Source organism: Tupaia chinensis, unplaced genomic scaffold, assembly GCF_000334495.1.
Source record: "Tupaia chinensis unplaced genomic scaffold, TupChi_1.0 Scaffold000146_1, whole genome shotgun sequence".
In the NCBI taxonomy this organism is placed as follows: domain Eukaryota; kingdom Metazoa; phylum Chordata; class Mammalia; order Scandentia; family Tupaiidae; genus Tupaia; species Tupaia belangeri.
Window position 1 is genome coordinate 7,439,364 of NW_006159616.1, and position 21,054 is coordinate 7,460,417.

Here is a 21,054-nt window from a genome sequence, read left to right on the forward strand (position 1 = left end):
AAAAAAAAAAAAAAAAAAAAAAAAAAAAAAAAAAAAAAACACCGCATGCGGAAAAAGCCAGTGGCATGGTGGTTAAGGTGGCTAGACTCCACATGGCCAACTGTGCAGTTCAAGTCCTGGGCCTAACAACTTGAAAGGCATGCTGGGCGTGTGTGCATGTATGTCCAAAATCTCGAGAGGAGAATGAAGAAGGGATTGTGACGTGTCCTTCCTTCCTTGGGAGGGCTTTCTTCCTCTCTCCCCCTCTCTGTTTCTCCTGCGAGCACATGCGACCTACAATAAAACACACACACACACACACACACACACACGCAAGTTAAACATTCCATATGATTCAACAGTCACATCATAAGTATTTATGCAAGGAATAAAAACAAAAACATTTTGCAAGACCAGCAGGTGGCGTGGTGGTGAAGGCGCGGACACTCCCACATGGCTGACCACAGTTCGAGTCTCGGACCTGGTGTCTTGCTTTCTCACTTTCTCTCTCTCTCTCTCTGTCTCTCTCTCTGGTCAAATTAAAATAAATGAATAAATAAAATTTAAAAGTAATTATTAAAAAAAAACATTTTGTTTTGCCTAGATACTGCAGTGTAGGCAGTAGGGTGTTGTTGTACAAAGCTGCAGTACCTCATGGGAGGTCTAGTTTTGGATTCTGGACCATTTTGAACAGGCCAACTGTGATGGTGCACGCCTGTGATCCTGGCTAGCTGAGAGGCTGGGACAAAGGGCTGCAGAGGTGAGACTATTGAGAATACCTCTCTCTGTTTCTCCCTGATATTTAAAAGAACAACAAAAAGAAGAAAAAACCCAATAAACTGTTAGTAGACACAGCTTTAACAATTGGATTTACAATTCAAGTTAGGCATCCAGGCTAAGGCATTTGTTCTTCTTGCCTTTAGGTGTAGCCCATCAGTGTTACCATGGTTTCATGAAGGCCATCCAGGAAGGAAACATTCAGTGGGAAAGCAGAACTTACCCTTATCCTGGAACTCCAATCACTCAGCGGTTCTCACACAGTGAGTATTTGCTGTGAATGCAGATCCCACCCTACCTGTGCACACATTTCCAGAAACTACTTGGATGCATGCATTTCATCTGACTTTTTAAGAAAGAGGATTTAAAATGAGAGTTTATATTACCTTTATAACCAGAATTAGGGAACAATATGAGCTTTGTAGGTATTGTAGGTGCCTTGTTAATAATTTTATGTTCTGCTTTTTGGGTGGATCCTTTTCTACTCCAAAGAGGTCAAGGCTTTATGCTTAGAATTTTAAACATCCAGGGACCAGCAGATGTCATAATGGTTACATTGCTAGACTCGCACGTAGTCGACTGTGGTTCGAGTCCTGGACCCAGTGGCTTAAAACTACACTGGGTGCATGTGCATGCATGCCCAAAATCCCGAGAAGAGAATGGAGGAGAGGGGATTGAAATGTGGCCATACCCCTCTGGGGGGTGATTTCTCGCTTTCTGTCTTTCTGGTGAGTGCATGTGCCCTGTGGCAAAAATCTCTCTCTCAAAACAAAACAAAACAAAACAAAGCAAAAAGGATTTTAAACATCTGACATTATGAAAGGAGGAAAAAAAGGAAAGACAGCTATGAGGGTATTTCTGAATTCGTGCTGAGAGAATAGCCAGAGTTTGGTGGGTTACATTGGCTGCTTGGTTTAACATAGTATTTGTTCAACACACAGAATTTGACTAGAGTCACAGAGAAATTTTTCATGTGAAAGGTATTAATTGTGAAGTTACAAATTTAAATAAGTAGCAAAATTATAAGTAAAGCATTCTGGCAAATAGAAATAGTTTTGTTTTTAAAAATTACTTTAGAATTGACTCTCTGTTTTCATTGAGTTTTATAGACACTATTTTATTTTGTTAGTTCCTAACGAAGGTGAGATTAAGGTATGGTATATCTTAGGCCTGAAAGTGTATTTTTTACTGGTTCTTCCCTAAAGAAAGCTCATTGAGAATAGGCAGGAAGAGAGCAGGAGTGGAGAACAGGGGAACTCTTAGAAATCCCCCATAGTTACGACTTTAATTGTGCTACTTCCGTTTTCAAAATCGGAGTGCCTGTACATTGCCTAAAAGATAACGTCTAAACTTAGTCTTATTTTCGGTGCTCTCCTTATTTTGACCTATGCCTAAATTTACTACTTCATCTCACAACTTTTCCCAAGAGTTCTCCTTTTTAGCAAGCAATGACTTAACCTTTGCCAGACTTAATTCTCCCTTCCTGGGAATATTCCCATCTACTTAGTTGAATCCTGCCTGTCCTTGACAACCCGATTGAAATTCTAACTTTTTCATGAAACCTTTCTCAACTCAATCCCACGGAAAAATTTGTTCTATTCTGAACTTAACATAGATATTTTCCTGAATACTAATTTGATACTTTCACTATTGACTTATGTGCCTTTTTTTTTTTTTTTTAAGAGAGAGATTTTTGCCTTTTTTTTTTAAAGAGAGATTTTTGCTATAGGGCATGTGTACTTGCTGGAGAGACAGAGACAGAGCGAGAAATCACCCCCCAGGAGGCTTGGCCACACTGCAGTCCTTTCTCCTCCATTATCTTTTTGGGCATTTTGGGCATGCATGCACATGTGCCTGGCATGAGTTTTAAGCCTCTGGGTCCGGAACTTGAACCGTAGTTGACTACATGGGAGTTCAGCGACATAACTGTTATGCCATCTGCTGGTCCCAAGCTTTCTTTATTTAAGAGAGATTTTTGTTATAGAGACAAAGGGAGAGATAGAAAGATAGAAAGTGAAAAATCAGCCCCCATGGGGGATGGCCATATTGCAATCCCTTCTCCATTCTCCTCTTGGGATTTTGAGCATGAACATGCATGCATCTGGTATGATTTTCAAGCCTCCACGTCTGAGACTCAGATCACAACCGCCGACCATGTGGGAGTCCAGTGACAGAACCATTATTCCATCTGCTGGTCCCTGGGTTATGCGCCTTATTTATTTATTTATGTATGTATGTATGTATGTATGTATGTATGTATGTTTTACTTTAGAGATTTTTGCCTGAGGGTGCTTGCGCTTGCCAGAGAGAGAGACAGACACACAGACAGAGACAGTAAGAGGGAATGTGAGAAATCACTCCCCCTGCCCCATGAGGGGATGGCCATACCACAATCCCTTCTCCTCCATTCTTCTCCCTGGATCTTGGGCATGCATGCAGTGTGCTTTTCAAGCCACCAAGTCTAGGACTCGAACTGCGGTCAGCCATGTGGGAGTCCAGCAATGTAACTGCTGCACCATCTGCTGGTCCTGCCTATTTAATTTTTTTAATTGCCAGAGGGTACATGTGCTTGTCAGAGAGAAATAGACAGGGTAGGGGGTCAGTGGAGGAATAAGTACCCTCTCAATGGTGTATGGTCATACTTCAATCCCTCCTCTATTTCTTCATTCTGTCAGGATTTGGAGCATGCACACACATGTTCTTGGTGTATTTTTCAAGCCACAGCAGCCAGGATTCAAACTGCGTTTAGCCATGTGGGATCCAGCTCCCACAGGCAGGCTATGGGCCCAGCCCATGTATGTATCTTTTTAAAACACACACACACACACACACACACACACACACACCCCCTCTAGTTTGAACTCTTGGTATAGTAAGGAGCGTATATTGGTTATCCATGCTGTGTAAAAAGTTACTTCAAAGGTTATTTATCTTAAAACAACATTTATTATCTCACGAAGTTCCTGAGAATTGGGAATTTGGGAGTGGCTTAGCATGGAAGTTTGCCTCAGGGGATCTCATGAAGTTGCAGTCAGTTTGTCAGCCTGTCAGGGCCGTGTTCACCTGAAGGCTTACGTCGGGGGATCTGCTCACGTAAGTAACTGTTGAGGGGCGGCCTCAGTTTCTTACTGCCGAGGGCCTCCATAGTGCTGCTCACAGCTAAGCAGCTATCTTCTCAGAGAACGGATCATCTGAGAGCGGGGTCGAGACGTTGGGATGGAAGCAACCTTACTGCAGAAGTGAACTTACCAGTTCTGCTCTATTCCGTTGGTCACACAGGACTGACCAAGGGCATGAACAGATGAGGATCACTGGGTCACCTGAGAGACTGCTTACCCAGACCATATGTTCTCTTGTGTTGAGTTCAGTAAATAATCCTAACCCCTCCTCATGCTTGAGTTGGATCTAAATAGGTCAGAGGGCCAGCCAAGTGTTGCTGAGTGTTGCATTCTCTCAGGGAGCTATTTTTACTTTTGCTGTTGTAAACTGCCTAGGGCAGTGGGTCTCAATGTATGATTCCTGGACTTCTGGGAAGGAGGCGCTTCCATGAGACATTTTCAGAGATGCTGAAGTCAGAACCAGCTATGTTTGTTTTAACCTGAGTGTGTGACTATGAACATGGGTTACTAGGACTAGTTCAGCACCACTGCCTTTATGCATGCTAAGACTTTGGCAGTTTTACTCACCATTACTTTTGTACAGTGTATTGTTTTTACTACTTAAAAATAGTTACAATAGTAATAATATTGTTACTACTTAAAAATAGTTCTGAAATGGCCTCAGCTGTTCTTAAGAGTACACAGGACACACTTGGAGAATCACTGGAATAGACTCTAAACAAACCCTTACTTAGAACATTTTATGAAATTATAGGAGGTCCATAATTATTGTTGAAGAGGTGATAACTTCACTTACCTAGGTAACTGGAGTAAGAGGTAGAGTGAAGGTTTCTGAGGAGACCTATTTGAAACAAGTACTTTTTTTGGAGAAGTTTTTGCTATAGGACACATGCACTTGCCAGAAAGACAGAGACAGATAGACAGAAAGTGAGAAATCACCCCCTGGGTGGGGGTGGCCACGCCGCAATTCCTTCTCCTCCATTCTCCTCACGGGATCTTGGTCACGCACGCACACACCCCCTGCATGAGTTTAAGCCACCAGGTCCAGGACTTGAACCGCGGTCGACTACATGGGTGTCCAGCGACATAGCCATTATGCTAACTGCTAGTTCCTGAAACAAGTACTTTTAAAACCCTAAGTGAGGGGGACCAGCAGATGGTAAGGCACTGGACATTCCCACATGGTTGACTATGATTCGAGTCCCAGACCTGGTGGCTTGCTTTCTCACTTCCTCTCTCTCTTTCTCTCTTTATGCCTCTCTCTCTGGTCAAATTAAAATAAATGAATGAATAAAAAAATGAAATAAATAATTCTTTAAAAAAAAATCTAAATGAGGGAAATGGGATAAATCAGGGTAGGGTAAAATAGAAGCTAGATCAAGGGGCAGCCAGTGGCATGGTGGTTAAGGCAGCTGGATACCACATGGCTGCCTGTTTGGTTTGGGTCCCAGATTCAGAAACTTGGAAAACATGCTAGGCGCATGCGCATTTATGTCCAAAATCCCAAGAGGAGAGTGGTAGAAAAGGAATTGTGGCATGGCCATCCCTCTCGAGGAGTGATTTCTCATATTCTCTGTCTCTGGTGAGTATAGCTGTCCAATAAAAATTTAAAAAAAAAGATACAGAACGAATCCAGGGGCCAGCAGGTGGTGTGGTTACTAGCTTCACCTGGTTGACCATGGTTCAAGTCCTAGACCTGTGGCTTTCTTTCTTTTCTTCTCTTCTATCTCTCTCTGGTAACTAGCTCTTTTTTTTTTTTCATAAATAAAATTTTATTAGCATTGTTGTGTGATTTTAACAATATGGACAACTTCATGTATTTGAGTGTCATCCTTGTACAGGGACCATGCCAATCTCTCCAGTTTTAGTATGTATGTGTTGCTAAACTGAGCAGTTAACTAGCTCTTGAAAATTGTATTACCATAAAATACAGGCAGTTGTTTAAAGGGGAAATGAAAAGGAATAATATAATGAGTAAGCCCATAGGAGTTCAGAGGTCAGTGGGTTTGGATACTTGTTTTTGTTTAAAAAAAAAATTCTTTTTCAGTCTACACTTGAAATTTTAAAAAAGGTGCCACAGATGATTAAAAAAAAAAGGACTCTATCTCATTGTTTCAGTCAGTCTCTTGTTATTTTTTGTCTGTCTCTGTTTCCTTGCATCTGCATACTATGTAACTGGCAAACTGAAGAGGCTAAGGACAGTTTTCAAAATAGGTTGAAAACAAGGAATTCCTTGGCTGGCAAGCTGCCAGCTCTGAGACTCAACCAGGGTGGGTCACTTGAAAGTCCAGTGACTTAACCACCACACCACCTGTTGGCTCCAATAATTCTTAAAAAATAAATAATAGTAATGAAAGGGCAGGTGAGGGCCTGCAAGTGGTGTGGAGGTTAAGGTGCTGGATCCTACATGGTTGACTGTGCAGTTTGAGTCCTTGACCCGGTGTTTTTTTGGGAGAGGTTTTGCTATAGGTCGCGTATGCTCACTAGAAAGACAGAGAGACAGAAAGCGAGAAATCACCCCCCCCACCCACCCAGGGGGAATGGCCACACCACAATTCCTTCTCCTCCATTCTCCTCTCAGGATCTTGGGCACACGTGCCCACGCACCTGGCGGGAGTTTAAGCTGCCAGGTCCAGGACTTGAACCACGGTAGACTACCTGGGAGTCCAGTGACATAGCCATTATGCTCACTGCTGGTCCCCACCTGGTGTATTAAAAATCACACCAGGTGGGGCCAGCAGGTGGCGTGGTGGTTAAGGGTGCTGGACTCCCATATGGCCGACAGTGGTTTAAGTCCTGAACCTGCCGGTTTGCTTTCTCACTTTCCTTCTCTCTCTCGCTCACTCTGTCCTTCTCTGGTCAAGTTTAAATAGATTAATTAATTAATAAGCAAATAAAGTTAAATAAAATAATTCTTTTAAAAAAATCATGCCAGGTGTATGTGCATGCATGCCCAAGATCCCCAGAGGATGGCGGAGGAGGGATTGTGGCATGGGCATCCCCCATGGGGGGTGATTTCTCTCTGTCTTTTTCTGGTGAGCATACATATTCTATAGCAAAAACTTAAAAAATATATATTAAAAAGCCTAGTTCTCCTAGGTTTTTGGTGAGTGCCTGCATGGCCAATCATGTAAGCCTTGATTAACATAGTATGTCCTTCTCAGATTGATGTAGGAGTAGATTGACTCCCCAACACCATACCTTGAAGAAGTTTTTAGTGTTTGGGCTCCAAGTAGAGTCACGTAATTCCATTCACATCCTGACTGTGCTCCTGCAGGCCCAGACTGGATAACTACCCTTGCTTGTTCCATAGTTATGTAATTACAGACCTTATCAAATATGTTCTGGCTTGTAGATGTGAGTCACATGACAGCATAGACTTTTAAGCATGGGATAAATGCCGTAGGACCTTTCCCTGGAGACAAGTGGGCATACAAAAGAGAATGTAATATTTGGAATGGCAAAAGTTGCAGTGTATCATTCATTTAGTGATAGTCCATGCACCATGGAAAACATGAAAGTACTGAAAGATCTTGTACTTGATTTGATTATAAGGTAGGAGACAAGGACTCAGAACTGAAGAACTGTTTGCTTGCTGTGCATATGTAAGGAGGAGCCCCAAATCTGAGAGGGGTTGCCCATAATGTTTACCAGTTCCCCAAAACACACCCAGAGGTCCAGCAGGGTAAGATTTGAGTTTACTTAACTTAGCATGCTCCACTGATCGGTCCCAGAATGGTCTGTTCTGCATGAACATAGGCTCATGTTACACATGTTAGGGTCAGAGCATATATCCATCAGCTATAGGAGCAGCATACACTGCCCGTCTCCAAGACAGGGGTCTGATTTCCACATACACTGTTTGAGTTGCCAAAGCTTGTCCATTAATTTAGTGCCTGTGAATGTGGGGTGCTGATGTGGGAGAGAGGCATGTACCTCCAGAATGACCCTGAGCACAAGCTGAGTCCAGGAGTAAGGGGTAGTCACAAGGTGTTCATGGCGCCCAGCCAGACCAGCTCCTGATATCAGGGAGACAGTGAAGAAGGGAGGGGGAGGAGCGCGGAGTGCTGGGCCTACCCTCAGCGTGATTCAATTGTGAATACTGACCTGACTGAATAGAGATTACTAGATACTGACATAAGATGTGTTTCTTGCAATAATTCTTCATGGAGCAGTCAAGCCCATTTCAGAAAATTTGAAGAGATTTAGCAGTTGGAGTAGACATTCTGAATAGTCTTTCTTTCTTTTTTTTTTTTAAATTCACTAAAGGGTACATGCACTTGCCAGAGAGCGAGAAAAAGAGAAAGGGAAAGTGAGAAAATACCATAACCCTGTGGAGGGTGGTCACACTGCAGTCCCTTCTCCATTTTTTCTTTCAAGATTTTGGGCGTTCACATGCACGTGCCTGTGGTGTTTTTCAAGCTGCCAGGTCCCAGATTTGAACTATGCAGTAGGTCATGTGGGATCCAGCCACCTTAACCACCGCACCACTGACTAGCCCTCTCAATATTCTTTCTTTTATTATTTTTTAAAGACTTATTCATTTATTTAATTTTATCATCATTATTATTTGTTATATTTTTTAGAGAGATTTTTGCTATAGGGTGTGTGCACTTGCCAGAGAGATGGAGAGAGAAAGAGAGACAGAAAGCGAGAAGTCACCCCTTGAGGGGATGGCCACACCGCAGTCCCTTCTCCATTCACCTCTTGGGATTTTGGACACGCATGCACATGCATCTTACTTGAGTTTTAAGCCCCTGGGTCCAAGACTCAAACCGCAGTTGACTATGTGGAAGTCCAGTGACATAATCACTTTGCCATCTGCTGGTCCCTTACCATTATTTTTTAATTTGACCACAGACAGAGAGAAAGAGAGAGAAGTGAGAAAGCAAGCCACCAGATCTGGACTTAAACTGGTTGACCATGTGGTAGTCCAACACCTTAACTACCACGCCACCTGCCGGCCCCTCCATATTATGTTTTAGCACAGTATTCATACTGTACTATGAACTGTATTTTTCGTAGCACATTCCAGTAGTCTAGATGTTCTTTTTTTGGGAGAGGTTTTTGCTAAAGGGAGTGTGTGCTTGCCAGAAAAACAGAGAGACAGAAAATGAGAAATCACCCCTGAGGGGGGGATGGTCACGCCAAAATCCCTTCTCTTCTTGGGATCTTATGCACGCACGCACACATGCCTGCTGTGAGTTTAAGCCACCAGGTCAGGGATTTGAGCTGCGCTCGACTACATGGGAGTCCAGTGACATAGCCATTGTGCCAACTGCTGGTCCTGTAGTCTAGATGTTCTGAAAGGAGACTGTTTTGTTTGGGTAGAGAACTTGGGTAAAATGGACATTACTACTTAAACACTGGGAACTGCTCAAATTCTTGTTGTTGTTTTTTTTTTTGTCCCTAAAAAGCGAGCCCTATGACCTAGTGATTGGGAGCTGGATCCCACATGGTCGATTACAGTTGAAATCCTGGCCCTGGAGGCTTGAGAAACATGCGAGGCACATGTGTATGTGTGCTCAGTATCCTGACAGGGAGGAGAAGTAGTGGAGAAGTCATTGTACATGACTGCACCCAACTGTGGGTGCTTCCTCCCTCTCTCTGTGTGCTCTGGTGAGCTGACAACTAAAAAAACAAAAAGATGGTTTGAAATTGTTGGTCCTCTTCCTCCCCTCCCCCCACCCCTAGTAATTTATAGGTATATTAAATCAAAATAAAACAAACAAAGTTTATTGGGATACTTAAAAAATAGGTGAGTTTAGGGCCAGCCAGTGGCATGGATGTGTGCGATTAAGGACCTGGATCCCACAGGGCCAACTCCTTGGTTCGCACTCAAGACCCAGTGGCTTGAAAATCAGACTGGCACATGTACATGCCTGCTTTCCCCAAATCCTGAGAGGAGACTGGAGGAGAAGGGATTATAGTGTGGCCATCCCCCAGCAAGGGACAGTTCTCACTTTCCTCTTCTCTGTTTCTGTCTCTGGTGAGTGCATGCACCCTCTAGCGAAACGAAAAATAAATAAATAATTGAGGATACTATTGATGGTTATCTTCTCTATTCATTATCTCCGATTCCAAATGGAACTGTCTAAATTGACCCCCTCTTCTCCCAGCTTTGTTGGTAATTGACTGCGGGTCATTGAAAATAGTTTTGTGTGAAACTTGCCATCTTGGTTGCATTAGCTTTGCGTACTTTGGGTTGTGCCTTCCTCTTCCAGAAACCTTTGTTTGCTCAAAGAGAAGCAGGAAAATGCTGATTGCCCTATTTTAGTATAGAATAAAAATGCATGTGGTAAAGACCTCACAGGGCCCAGCTGTTGGCTGGGTTTTCAGTTCAAATAGAGAAGAAGAATGTTTGCTACCTCTTTGAAAAATAAAGGCACTATGCCCATTTGCTATACAAAGGGATCAGCTGCCCAGAGTTTATCTATGAGGAATAGGGAGGCATATATGAGTTCTTTATTCTTCTAGTTATCTTACTAAATATTGTTATAATGGACACTGAGGTTTCAGAAGCCATAGGACATTGAGAATTTCTGTTCTGATGGTCTGAGCTCTTGATGGGGTAGAATGTTCTCTTATGCCCAGCCCCAGTTAGTTTAGTTCGAAGTTCTCCCATTTGTTGGGTTACTAGTTCAAGAAAGGTCTCAAGACTGAGATATTTGGAATTGAGCTCTTTAATCGAGATTAAAATGAGTCTCCAGTAGTTGTCCTTTGTCTAACAGCCTCTGACTTGCTCCTTTGTTGTTTGCAGTTCTTACAAATCTGGAACATGAGCAATGGAATTTCATAGATTTAGTAGACATTCCTGTTGGGTATGAATTTAAAAAAAGGATATAGCTATGGATTACAAGTTTGTTTTTCATTTTCATGAGGACATGTGCACTCCTCAGAGAAAGACAGAGAAAGCACCCCACAGTCGAACATGGTCATGTGTCCATTCCTTCTCCTCCATTTCCCCATCCTGTTGGAATTTGGGGTACACTCACATGTATGCCTTGCGTGTTCCTCAGGCCACTGGGGCAGAGATTCAACCTTGAGATTGGCCATGTGGGATTCAGCTCCTTTATCCACGAGGCAACAGGACCAGCCCAGAAGTTATTTTTAAAGACAGACAGTAAAAGGTGTGAGACTTCTTAAATTGTTACATACCACTGTAGTATATTTAAGGATTTAGTGAAAGTCCTGAGGATATAGTAGATATTTTACAGATGTGTTGACATCTCTATTTTCTCTAAGTGCTTTAGTGTTTGGTAAATTTGAAAATGCTGTAGTTCCATTTCGCAGTGTCAGTGGTCAGATAATTTGGATTTACTCCTTCCATTGACTGAGATTCCTGAATGTAAGTGACTAAACACACTGCTTTTACAAGCTTTTAAGCTTTTAATGTATTGAGTTTTGCACTTGCCAGAGAGCGAGAAAAAGAGAAAGGGAAAGTGAGAAAATACCATAACCCTGTGGAGGGTGGTCACACTGCAGTCCCTTCTCCATTTTTTCTTTCAAGATTTTGGGCGTTCACATGCACGTGCCTGTGGTGTTTTTCAAGCTGCCAGGTCCCAGATTTGAACTATGCAGTAGGTCATGTGGGATCCAGCCACCTTAACCACCGCACCACTGACTAGCCCTCTCAATATTCTTTCTTTTATTATTTTTTAAAGACTTATTCATTTATTTAATTTTATCATCATTATTATTTGTTATATTTTTTAGAGAGATTTTTGCTATAGGGTGTGTGCACTTGCCAGAGAGATGGAGAGAGAAAGAGAGACAGAAAGCGAGAAGTCACCCCTTGAGGGGATGGCCACACCGCAGTCCCTTCTCCATTCACCTCTTGGGATTTTGGACACGCATGCACATGCATCTTACTTGAGTTTTAAGCCCCTGGGTCCAAGACTCAAACCGCAGTTGACTATGTGGAAGTCCAGTGACATAATCACTTTGCCATCTGCTGGTCCCTTACCATTATTTTTTAATTTGACCACAGACAGAGAGAAAGAGAGAGAAGTGAGAAAGCAAGCCACCAGATCTGGACTTAAACTGGTTGACCATGTGGTAGTCCAACACCTTAACTACCACGCCACCTGCCGGCCCCTCCATATTATGTTTTAGCACAGTATTCATACTGTACTATGAACTGTATTTTTCGTAGCACATTCCAGTAGTCTAGATGTTCTTTTTTTGGGAGAGGTTTTTGCTAAAGGGAGTGTGTGCTTGCCAGAAAAACAGAGAGACAGAAAATGAGAAATCACCCCTGAGGGGGGGATGGTCACGCCAAAATCCCTTCTCTTCTTGGGATCTTATGCACGCACGCACACATGCCTGCTGTGAGTTTAAGCCACCAGGTCAGGGATTTGAGCTGCGCTCGACTACATGGGAGTCCAGTGACATAGCCATTGTGCCAACTGCTGGTCCTGTAGTCTAGATGTTCTGAAAGGAGACTGTTTTGTTTGGGTAGAGAACTTGGGTAAAATGGACATTACTACTTAAACACTGGGAACTGCTCAAATTCTTGTTGTTGTTTTTTTTTTTGTCCCTAAAAAGCGAGCCCTATGACCTAGTGATTGGGAGCTGGATCCCACATGGTCGATTACAGTTGAAATCCTGGCCCTGGAGGCTTGAGAAACATGCGAGGCACATGTGTATGTGTGCTCAGTATCCTGACAGGGAGGAGAAGTAGTGGAGAAGTCATTGTACATGACTGCACCCAACTGTGGGTGCTTCCTCCCTCTCTCTGTGTGCTCTGGTGAGCTGACAACTAAAAAAACAAAAAGATGGTTTGAAATTGTTGGTCCTCTTCCTCCCCTCCCCCCACCCCTAGTAATTTATAGGTATATTAAATCAAAATAAAACAAACAAAGTTTATTGGGATACTTAAAAAATAGGTGAGTTTAGGGCCAGCCAGTGGCATGGATGTGTGCGATTAAGGACCTGGATCCCACAGGGCCAACTCCTTGGTTCGCACTCAAGACCCAGTGGCTTGAAAATCAGACTGGCACATGTACATGCCTGCTTTCCCCAAATCCTGAGAGGAGACTGGAGGAGAAGGGATTATAGTGTGGCCATCCCCCAGCAAGGGACAGTTCTCACTTTCCTCTTCTCTGTTTCTGTCTCTGGTGAGTGCATGCACCCTCTAGCGAAACGAAAAATAAATAAATAATTGAGGATACTATTGATGGTTATCTTCTCTATTCATTATCTCCGATTCCAAATGGAACTGTCTAAATTGACCCCCTCTTCTCCCAGCTTTGTTGGTAATTGACTGCGGGTCATTGAAAATAGTTTTGTGTGAAACTTGCCATCTTGGTTGCATTAGCTTTGCGTACTTTGGGTTGTGCCTTCCTCTTCCAGAAACCTTTGTTTGCTCAAAGAGAAGCAGGAAAATGCTGATTGCCCTATTTTAGTATAGAATAAAAATGCATGTGGTAAAGACCTCACAGGGCCCAGCTGTTGGCTGGGTTTTCAGTTCAAATAGAGAAGAAGAATGTTTGCTACCTCTTTGAAAAATAAAGGCACTATGCCCATTTGCTATACAAAGGGATCAGCTGCCCAGAGTTTATCTATGAGGAATAGGGAGGCATATATGAGTTCTTTATTCTTCTAGTTATCTTACTAAATATTGTTATAATGGACACTGAGGTTTCAGAAGCCATAGGACATTGAGAATTTCTGTTCTGATGGTCTGAGCTCTTGATGGGGTAGAATGTTCTCTTATGCCCAGCCCCAGTTAGTTTAGTTCGAAGTTCTCCCATTTGTTGGGTTACTAGTTCAAGAAAGGTCTCAAGACTGAGATATTTGGAATTGAGCTCTTTAATCGAGATTAAAATGAGTCTCCAGTAGTTGTCCTTTGTCTAACAGCCTCTGACTTGCTCCTTTGTTGTTTGCAGTTCTTACAAATCTGGAACATGAGCAATGGAATTTCATAGATTTAGTAGACATTCCTGTTGGGTATGAATTTAAAAAAAGGATATAGCTATGGATTACAAGTTTGTTTTTCATTTTCATGAGGACATGTGCACTCCTCAGAGAAAGACAGAGAAAGCACCCCACAGTCGAACATGGTCATGTGTCCATTCCTTCTCCTCCATTTCCCCATCCTGTTGGAATTTGGGGTACACTCACATGTATGCCTTGCGTGTTCCTCAGGCCACTGGGGCAGAGATTCAACCTTGAGATTGGCCATGTGGGATTCAGCTCCTTTATCCACGAGGCAACAGGACCAGCCCAGAAGTTATTTTTAAAGACAGACAGTAAAAGGTGTGAGACTTCTTAAATTGTTACATACCACTGTAGTATATTTAAGGATTTAGTGAAAGTCCTGAGGATATAGTAGATATTTTACAGATGTGTTGACATCTCTATTTTCTCTAAGTGCTTTAGTGTTTGGTAAATTTGAAAATGCTGTAGTTCCATTTCGCAGTGTCAGTGGTCAGATAATTTGGATTTACTCCTTCCATTGACTGAGATTCCTGAATGTAAGTGACTAAACACACTGCTTTTACAAGCTTTTAAGCTTTTAATGTATTGAGTTTTGTGACTTGGCCTTCCTAGTGTAGATATTCCTTTAAAAAAATTGTATTTAGCTTTATTTACTTATTTATTTATTTTAATTTGACCAGAGAGGGACAGAGTAAGAGCGAGAGCAAGTGAGAGAGAGAGAGAGAAAGTGAGCCGCCACGTCTGGAACTCAAACCACAATCAGCCATGTCAGAGTCTACCACCCTTAACCACCAAACCACTGCCAGCCCTGCTATTCCTTTTAAGAGAGACTTTTGTTATAGGGCGCATGAGCCCACTGGAGAAACAGAGAAAGTGAGAAATCATCCCTTAGGTGTTGTCCATGCCATAATCCCTTTTCTCCTTTGGAGAATATAATTTTCAGCATGCATGCACCACACGTACATGTCCAGCCTCTGAGTCTGAAATTTGAACTGTGATCGGCTATGTGGGAGTCCAACACCTTAACCACTATGCCACCTGCGGGCTCTCTGTAGAGATTTTTTTTTGGGCGGGGTGGAGAGGTTTTTGCTATAGGACGCATGCGCTCGCCCGACAGACAGAGAGACAGAGAGATAGAAAGCGAGAAATCACCCCCTGGGGGGATGGCCACACCGCGGTTCCTTCTCCTCCATTCTCCTCTTGGGATCTTGGGCATGCACGCACATGCGCCTGGCGTGAGTTTTAAGCCACGGGGTCCAGGACGTGAACTGTGGTCGACTACATGGGAGTCCAGTGACATAACCATTACGCTAACTGCTGGTCCCCCATGTAGAGATTTCTTAAAGGGCCAAATTGGATGGACTGAGTTAAGGGCATTGGTGGGGGAAAAGGTTATTCCCAGAGCTAGTATATATTACCGAGCTAATGATAGTAGTGATGGGACCAGCATGTAGCCTAGTGGTTATGGTACTGGACTCTCATATGACTGACCATGGTTTGAGTCCTGGACCTGGTGGCTTGAGAATCATGCTGGCACGTGTGTGTACATGGCCAAAATCCAAGGAGGAGAAGGGATTGCAGCATTGCCATTCCCCCTTGAGGGGTGATTTTTCACTTTGCTTCTCATTGTCTCTCTCCAACCCAAGCTCAGGCACTGTGGCAAAAACATTAAAAAAAAAAGTGATAGTGGCATTGGATGAGTTAATAATAATGTTAATAATGTTTTTCTCTCTCTCTCTCTCTTTTGAGAGAGATTTGTGGCATAGTGTGTAGGCTCTCACTGGAGAACAGAGAGCGAAAGTGAGAAATCACTGCACTGGGGGGAGGGGGAGTGGCCACACCGCCATCCCTCCTCCTCCATTCTCCTCTCAGGATTTTGGGCATGAGTTTTAAGCTGCCAAGTCCTGGATTTTAACCACGGTTGCCTACATGGCACTCCAGCAACGTAACCATTATATCATCTGCCGGTTCCTCTTTCTGATCTTTGGTAAGTTGTGCCAGAATTCAGAGAGATCTTAAAGTAGTGGTATGTGAAATTCAGCTAGACCTACAAATAAGCTGGATTATTACTGACACGAAGCACTAGTGCTCCGAATCTCTGAATTTCTTCTCTTTTTTCCCTTCCTTTTATGTGATGCTTCACTATTAGTTTTATATGAACATTGAGAGATCTGGCGTGCATAAAATGGATGGAAAAGAAAGTTTTGCTGGGACCAGTAGATGGTGTAATGGTTATGTTGCTGGACTCCCTTGTAGTCAACCATTATTTGAGTCCTGGACCTGCGGGCTTAGAACTCACGCTGGGTGTGTGTGCATGCATATCCAAAATCCCAAGAGAAGACTGGAGGAGAAGAGATTGTGGTGTGGCCATCCCCCCCTGGGGGATAGTCCTACAAAATCTCTCTTAAATAAAAAGAGAAGGGGACCAGCAGTTGGCATAATGCCTATGTCACTAGACTCCCATATAGTCAACTGCAGTTGAAGCCCTGGACCCGGTGGCTTAAACTCACGCTGAGCGCTTGTATGTGTGTGTGCCCAAGATCCCAAGAGGAGAATGGAGGAAAATGGATTATGTGTGGCCACCCACCCCCCCCGGGGGGGTGATTTCTCACTGTCACTGTCTTTCTGGTGAACACACATGCCCTATAGCAAAAACCTCTCCCCCCAAAAAAAGAAGGCTAATGTAATACTGAATCAACCTGAAGATAGGAGGATGGTTACAGAAATTTGATACCTGGTAAAAGAGTTGCTTAAAATATGTGAAATAATAGAGCTTTGAAAAATATGGACTATGGTTAAAGTGTTGGAAGGGCCTTAAAATTAAACAGCAATGGGGACCGGCAGGTGGCATGGTGGTTAAGGACGCTGGACTCCTGCATGGCTGACTGCAGTTCAAGTCCCAGACCTGGCGGCTTGCTCTCTCAGTCTCTCTCTCTCTTGCTCTCACTCTGCCCCTCTCTGGTCAAATTAAAATAAATAAATAAAGTTAAATAAAATAATTCTTTTAAAAAAAATTAAACAGCAATGAATTATTCACTTACTGTTTCCTTTCTAGGTGCATGCTATTATGATGCTAATCAATCTATGTATGTGTTTGGAGGCTGTACCCAGAGCAGCTGCAATGCTGCTTTTAATGACCTCTGGAGACTTGACCTAAATAGCAAAGAGTGGATCCGGCCTTTGGCTTCAGGTAAGAAATGAAGTTCTGATCTTTGTCTTCTTACCAGGTAACTCCCTTGACATGGAAAGTCTATCTGATCATTTTGGGTGTTGGTCCCAGGGACAGGTTACTGGACCCTAGGTCCTTTGTTAAATCTTCTGTGTGGATGCTAAAAGTAATATTCTTGTCTAAATCCTTGAATTTTTTTTAAGTGTACTTTATTAGTAGTATTGCTATCCTGCCAAATTGCTATACGACTGTGTGAATTCATTTGTGTGGTTTTCTCAAGTACTCGCACAGGTGTGATACACTGTTTGGTATGAGGTTAGAGTAAGAGCAGAAACCCAGAGTCGTGAGAACTCTAGTAGACTGACAGAAGCTATTGTCCCAGGGCTAAGGTCTCTGATTATCTTTTGTTGTTGCCAGCTCAGACATTTGGGGAGTGTATGAACATGTTTCTGCTAGCTACTCTTAACAACTCAAGGGTGTGGGAAGATTCCACAGTAGGTACATTCCTATACAGCCCCACTGTGCTAGAATTCTGGCAGAAAGAAACTAGATTTTCTTCTCCTTTTTTTTTTTTTTTTTTGTGGGGGGGGGGGGGTTTTCCTTATAGAGTTGAGACTTCTTAAATTGTTACATACCACTGTAGTATATTTAAGGATTTAGTGAAAGTCCTGAGGATATAGTAGATATTTTACAGATGTGTTGACATCTCTATTTTCTCTAAGTGCTTTAGTGTTTGGTAAATTTGAAAATGCTGTAGTTCCATTTCGCAGTGTCAGTGGTCAGATAATTTGGATTTACTCCTTCCATTGACTGAGATTCCTGAATGTAAGTGACTAAACACACTGCTTTTACAAGCTTTTAAGCTTTTAATGTATTGAGTTTTGTGACTTGGCCTTCCTAGTGTAGATATTCCTTTAAAAAAATTGTATTTAGCTTTATTTACTTATTTATTTATTTTAATTTGACCAGAGAGGGACAGAGTAAGAGCGAGAGCAAGTGAGAGAGAGAGAGAGAAAGTGAGCCGCCACGTCTGGAACTCAAACCACAATCAGCCATGTCAGAGTCTACCACCCTTAACCACCAAACCACTGCCAGCCCTGCTATTCCTTTTAAGAGAGACTTTTGTTATAGGGCGCATGAGCCCACTGGAGAAACAGAGAAAGTGAGAAATCATCCCTTAGGTGTTGTCCATGCCATAATCCCTTTTCTCCTTTGGAGAATATAATTTTCAGCATGCATGCACCACACGTACATGTCCAGCCTCTGAGTCTGAAATTTGAACTGTGATCGGCTATGTGGGAGTCCAACACCTTAACCACTATGCCACCTGCGGGCTCTGTGTAGAGATTTTTTTTTGGGCGGGGTGGAGAGGTTTTTGCTATAGGACGCATGCGCTCGCCCGACAGACAGAGAGACAGAGAGATAGAAAGCGAGAAATCACCCCCTGGGGGGATGGCCACACCGCAGTTCCTTTTCCTCCATTCTCCTCTTGGGATCTTGGGCATGCACGCACATGCGCCTGGCGTGAGTTTTAAGCCACGGGGTCCAGGACGTGAACTGTGGTCGACTACATGGGAGTCCAGTGACATAACCATTACGCTAACTGCTGGTCCCCCATGTAGAGATTTCTTAAAGGGCCAAATTGGATGGACTGAGTTAAGGGCATTGGTGGGGGAAAAGGTTATTCCCAGAGCTAGTATATATTACCGAGCTAATGATAGTAGTGATGGGACCAGCATGTAGCCTAGTGGTTATGGTACTGGACTCTCATATGACTGACCATGGTTTGAGTCCTGGACCTGGTGGCTTGAGAATCATGCTGGCCCGTGTGTGTACATGGCCAAAATCCAAGGAGGAGAAGGGATTGCAGCATTGCCATTCCCCCTTGAGGGGTGATTTTTCACTTTGCTTCTCATTGTCTCTCTCCAACCCAAGCTCAGGCACTGTGGCAAAAACATTAAAAAAAAAAGTGATAGTGGCATTGGATGAGTTAATAATAATGTTAATAATGTTTTTCTCTCTCTCTCTCTCTTTTGAGAGAGATTTGTGGCATAGTGTGTAGGCTCTCACTGGAGAACAGAGAGCGAAAGTGAGAAATCACTGCCCTGGGGGGAGGGGGAGTGGCCACACCGCCATCCCTCCTCCTCCATTCTCCTCTCAGGATTTTGGGCATGAGTTTTAAGCTGCCAAGTCCTGGATTTTAACCACGGTTGCCTACATGGCACTCCAGCAACGTAACCATTATATCATCTGCCGGTTCCTCTTTCTGATCTTTGGTAAGTTGTGCCAGAATTCAGAGAGATCTTAAAGTAGTGGTATGTGAAATTCAGCTAGACCTACAAATAAGCTGGATTATTACTGACACGAAGCACTAGTGCTCCGAATCTCTGAATTTCTTCTCTTTTTTCCCTTCCTTTTATGTGATGCTTCACTATTAGTTTTATATGAACATTGAGAGATCTGGCGTGCATAAAATGGATGGAAAAGAAAGTTTTGCTGGGACCAGTAGATGGTGTAATGGTTATGTTGCTGGACTCCCTTGTAGTCAACCATTATTTGAGTCCTGGACCTGCGGGCTTAGAACTCACGCTGGGTGTGTGTGCATGCATATCCAAAATCCCAAGAGAAGACTGGAGGAGAAGAGATTGTGGTGTGGCCATCCCCCCCTGGGGGATAGTCCTACAAAATCTCTCTTAAATAAAAAGAGAAGGGGACCAGCAGTTGGCATAATGCCTATGTCACTAGACTCCCATATAGTCAACTGCAGTTGAAGCCCTGGACCCGGTGGCTTAAACTCACGCTGAGCGCTTGTATGTGTGTGTGCCCAAGATCCCAAGAGGAGAATGGAGGAAAATGGATTATGTGTGGCCACCCACCCCCCCCGGGGGGGTGATTTCTCACTGTCACTGTCTTTCTGGTGAACACACATGCCCTATAGCAAAAACCTCTCCCCCCAAAAAAAGAAGGCTAATGTAATACTGAATCAACCTGAAGATAGGAGGATGGTTACAGAAATTTGATACCTGGTAAAAGAGTTGCTTAAAATATGTGAAATAATAGAGCTTTGAAAAATATGGACTATGGTTAAAGTGTTGGAAGGGCCTTAAAATTAAACAGCAATGGGGACCGGCAGGTGGCATGGTGGTTAAGGACGCTGGACTCCTGCATGGCTGACTGCAGTTCAAGTCCCAGACCTGGCGGCTTGCTCTCTCAGTCTCTCTCTCTCTTGCTCTCACTCTGCCCCTCTCTGGTCAAATTAAAATAAATAAATAAAGTTAAATAAAATAATTCTTTTAAAAAAAATTAAACAGCAATGAATTATTCACTTACTGTTTCCTTTCTAGGTGCATGCTATTATGATGCTAATCAATCTATGTATGTGTTTGGAGGCTGTACCCAGAGCAGCTGCAATGCTGCTTTTAATGACCTCTGGAGACTTGACCTAAATAGCAAAGAGTGGATCCGGCCTTTGGCTTCAGGTAAGAAATGAAGTTCTGATCTTTGTCTTCTTACCAGGTAACTCCCTTGACATGGAAAGTCTATCTGATCATTTTGGGTGTTGGTCCCAGGGACAGGTTACTGGACCCTAGGTCCTTTGTTAAATCTTCTGTGTGGATGCTAAAAGTAATATTCTTGTCTAAATCCTTGAATTTTTTTTAAGTGTACTTTATTAGTAGTATTGCTATCCTGCCAAATTGCTATACGACTGTGTGAATTCATTTGTGTGGTTTTCTCAAGTACTCGCACAGGTGTGATACACTGTTTGGTATGAGGTTAGAGTAAGAGCAGAAACCCAGAGTCGTGAGAACTCTAGTAGACTGACAGAAGCTATTGTCCCAGGGCTAAGGTCTCTGATTATCTTTTGTTGTTGCCAGCTCAGACATTTGGGGAGTGTATGAACATGTTTCTGCTAGCTACTCTTAACAACTCAAGGGTGTGGGAAGATTCCACAGTAGGTACATTCCTATACAGCCCCACTGTGCTAGAATTCTGGCAGAAAGAAACTAGATTTTCTTCTCCTTTTTTTTTTTTTTTTTTGTGGGGGGGGGGGGGTTTTCCTTATAGAGT

At 43.1% G+C, this 21,054-nt stretch overlaps 2 protein-coding genes and 1 non-coding gene across 3 annotated transcripts in view; 2 read left to right on the top strand and 1 right to left on the bottom strand.

Moving 5' to 3' along the window:
• Window positions 1-17,018, top strand: part of LOC114007262 (F-box only protein 42-like) — a 70,061-nt gene extending 53,043 nt beyond the window's left edge. The window contains exons 4-5 of the mRNA XM_027770672.1: window positions 903-1,019; window positions 16,873-17,018. Coding sequence (XP_027626473.1) covers window positions 903-1,019; window positions 16,873-17,018 — 263 coding nt within the window. The remainder of the gene's footprint in view (window positions 1-902; window positions 1,020-16,872) is intronic.
• On the bottom strand, window positions 5,672-5,774 carry LOC114007278 (U6 spliceosomal RNA). The gene has a single exon (XR_003548908.1). It is a non-coding gene; the product is annotated as a U6 spliceosomal RNA (small nuclear RNA).
• Window positions 17,019-20,334: 3,316 nt separating the features above from the next.
• The window catches only part of LOC102483996 (F-box only protein 42), a 45,793-nt gene continuing 45,073 nt past the window's right edge, over window positions 20,335-21,054 (top strand). Inside the window, exon 1 of the mRNA XM_006145238.3 lies at window positions 20,335-20,465. Within this exon, the coding sequence (XP_006145300.1) occupies window positions 20,360-20,465 (106 nt within the window). The 5' untranslated portion in view covers window positions 20,335-20,359. The remainder of the gene's footprint in view (window positions 20,466-21,054) is intronic.